General features: G+C 39.7%; 1 protein-coding gene across 1 annotated transcript; it reads right to left on the bottom strand.

The window, feature by feature from the left end:
* Positions 1–2,319: 2,319 nt before the first annotated feature.
* Positions 2,320–3,297, bottom strand: LOC107535552 (olfactory receptor 1J4-like). The gene has a single exon (XM_016211059.2). It carries the CDS (start codon positions 3,295–3,297, stop codon positions 2,320–2,322), a length of 978 nt encoding a protein of 325 aa, XP_016066545.2.
* Between the last annotated feature and the right edge of the window lie 307 nt (positions 3,298–3,604).

The following is a 3,604-nucleotide window of genomic DNA, read 5'->3' as shown; positions in this document are numbered from 1 at the left end:
ATACATGTACCACATCTTTATTCAGTCATCTATTGAAGGACAGTTTGGTTGTCTCCATATCCTAGCCACTGTGAATAATGCTGCAATGAACATAGGATTGCGTATATCTTTGCGAATAAATGTTTTCAAATTTTTCAGGTGTATACCCAGGAGAAGAATTGCTGGGTGGTATGGTAGCTCTATTCTTAATTTTTGGAGGAGCCTCCATACTGTTTTCTGTAGTGGCTGTACCCGTCTACATTCCCACCAGCCGCGAATGAGGGTTCCCTTTTCTCTCCAACCTCTCCAACCCTTGTTATTGCTTGTCTTATTAATAATAGCCACTCTAGCAGGTGTGAGGTGCTATCTCATTGTAGTTTTGATTTGCATTTCCCTAATTGCTAGTGAGGTCAAGCATCTTATCATATATCTATCGGCTGTTCGTATGTCTTCTTGGGAGAGGTGTGTTCAGGTTCTCTGCCCACTTTTTGATTGGGTTGTTTGTTTCTTTGGTGTTGAGTTTTTTATATATTTTGGAAACTAAACCTTCGTTGGAGCTACTGTTTGCAAATATCATCTCCCATCTGGATGGCTGACTGTTTTGTTATCAGTGTCTTTTGCTGTGCAGAAATTTTTTAGTTTGATACAGTCCTAGTAATTTATTTTTGCCTTTATTTCCCTTGTGTTTGCGGTCAAGTTCATAAAATGTTCTATATGACCAAGGTCCATAAGTTTGGTACCTATGTTTTCTTCTATGTAACTTACTGTTTCAGGTCTCACATTTAGGTCTTTGATCCATTTTCAATTCACTTTTGTACACGGGGACAAACTGTAATCCATTTTCATTCTTTTGCATGTGGCTTTCCAGGTTTTCCAGCACCATTTATTGAAGAGACTATCTTTACTTCATTGTGTGTTTCTGGCTCCTTTGTCAAAAAATATCTGCCCATATACATGTGGTTTTATATCTGAGCTCTCTATTCTGTTTCACTGATCTGTGTGTCTGTTTCTGTGCCAATACCATGCTGTTTTGATTATCATAGCTCTGTAGTATAATTTGAAGTGAGGTAGGGCGATTCACAGATATCTTTGTCATTTTTTTCACAGTTGCAATACACTCAATTGCATTGATGTTCTAGAGAGTTTTCTTTAGGGGCCCTAGAATGAGATATTGGTGATGAGTGTCCTAAATGCCACTGAATTATATACCTCCAGTGGCAAAAATGGTAAATACCACATTTTGAATATTAAACTACACTTAAAAATTAAAGAGGAAGAAGTAATCTCTACATATAGTACGTAAAAGAATTATAAATAATAATTTATGATCAATAAGTAAATAAAGGGGCAATGGAATAAAATATATATATTTAATCAAAAGGGAGGAAGACAAGAGAGAATATGTGTGAAATAGATGTATCAAATAAAAAACATAGTAATATGCAAAATATAAATTTAGATATATTATGATTACATTAGATGTCAATAGATAAAATTCTCCAGAAATATAATGGTTGCTCTACATAAAAAGAGCAAAATTGAACTTTACACTGTTACCAATGGACACCTCACAGATATAAAGACATAGAAAAGTTTAAAGTGATAGAAAAAATACCATGTAAACACTAACCACAGAAAGGGGGCATCTTTACTACCTATACTATACTAGTATCAATATCTCTATCTGTATCTTTATCTATACTTATATATCTATATCTGTATAGGTATTTATATCTATAGATTTAGCTATAAAGTATTTATACTAAAGAAGATGAGGTGTTAAGGTAGGACCCATGTGAGTTGTGTGCTGTTTAATGCATTTTTAAAGAGTCTCTCTTTTTACAAAGTCTTGCTTTGTAGCACATGCCAATTTTCATAGTGTAATTATTATCATGGCTGATTGCAGTCTGCCAGCATGATGTCATTGATTGTGAGTAGGGAAGAGATGCACATAATGGGCTGGAGGCCAGTATGAGCCAGCATAAAAGAATCAATTAAAAAAAAAAAAAAGAAAGTTCCCCAGGAACAGATCATGATTCTGAATCAGTGTGTCCCCAATAACATCGTCTAAAAATACATAGGCAGCAGCTGGCATGTCTCAGAGGAGAGAAGGACTCACTCACTGCTACAATTCTGGATCGCGTTTTGCATAAGACTTTGCATATAACTTATAAGAGATGATGAACAAGTGAAAAATATTAATTGGGAATAAAGAATTATTAACAATTCAAGTAGCAAACTTGACCACGTTGACATATTAACAATACTTATAGATGATGACAGAACGCATATTCTGTGAAAGTTAAATGGAGCTGCCGACCATACAATATCTTTAGGAAATTATCTCACCGTGCTCCTGACTGCAACAACAGGATTTAGTGGTTGCCGCTTAAAGAACTTAACTCTATAGACACGCAGTTCTAGGGCCTGTTTCATATCTCTGTTCCTCAGGCTGTAGATGAAGGGGTTCAGCATGGGAGTGACTACCGCATACGTGACTGAAGCAATTATGTCCTTGGAATCCCAGGAGGAGGAGAGAAAGTAAACACCTGCAAGTGTCCCGTAGTATAAAGACACCACAAAGAGGTGGGAGCCACAGGTGGAAAAGGCTTTAAAGAGTCTCTTAGTGGAGGGGACGCTCAGGATGATGGCCCCTGTGCAGATATATGAGCCTAAAACAATAGCTAAAGGCAGGAAGGAAAGCATTCTTGCCTCAGTGAAGATGAGCAGCGTATTGAGGGAGATGTCAGAGCAGCTCAGCTTCAAGAGGGCAGCAAGGTCACAGAAGAAGTGGGTGATGGAGTTGTCAGCACATAAGGACAGTCTGACCAAGAGGAGGGTGTGGAGCACATCATGAACACAGGAGAGTATCCAGGAGCCAGCCACCAGTCGTGTGCACAGTTCCTTCCTCAAGATGGTGGTGTAGTGCAGAGGGTGACAGATGGCCATGTACCTGTCATATGCCATCACTGCCAGAAGGAAATTGTCAGGACAACCAAAAAGTATGAAAAAATACAACTGAGTAATGCATCCCACATAGGGGATGGCTTGTTGCAGCATCTGCATGTTCCTGAGCATCTTTGGGACAGTGACAGAGGAGAGAGAAATGTCAGAGAAGGCCAGGTGGCTGAGGAAGAAGTACATGGGCGTGTGCAGGCGAGAGTCCAGCCTGATGAGCAGGATGATGAGCAGGTTGCCCAGCACCGTGGTCAGGTACATGCCCAGGAACAGGGTGAAGAACACGCCCTGCTGCCCTGGCTGGATGGGGAGCCCCAGGAGGAGGAACTCAGACACGCTGCTGTGGTTCTCAGGCCTCATGCTACTCCTCTGTCTGGGGGGAAAGAAGAATATTTGGGGGTCTCAGGAACCTAGAAAGGGCAACCAGTACTATCACATCTCACACTATAATTCTTCAGGAAAAACATGAATGTTAACTACACTCCTATTAATTTCTCACACCTGTGGAGTTGTGCACCTTCCATCTATTCCTGTCTGATTCCAGCAATCATTGCACCCCTAAAGCAGCCAACAGGATGTCATTGGACAGAAGCATTAGGGTGTTTGCTGTGTCAGTGATCATTATTATTATTATCATTATTATTATTTTAATCCTCACCCAAGGCTA

Source organism: Miniopterus natalensis, chromosome 12 (genome assembly GCF_054644295.1).
Source record: "Miniopterus natalensis isolate mMinNat1 chromosome 12, mMinNat1.hap1, whole genome shotgun sequence".
Classification (NCBI taxonomy): Eukaryota; Metazoa; Chordata; class Mammalia; order Chiroptera; family Miniopteridae; genus Miniopterus; species Miniopterus natalensis.
This window is presented reverse-complemented; position numbering and strand designations above follow the sequence as displayed.

Coding starts and splice junctions, on each gene's coding strand:
- LOC107535552 (XM_016211059.2), bottom strand. CDS start 3,297: ATGAGGCCTGAGAACCACAGCAGCGTGTCTGAGTTCCTCCTCCTGGGG.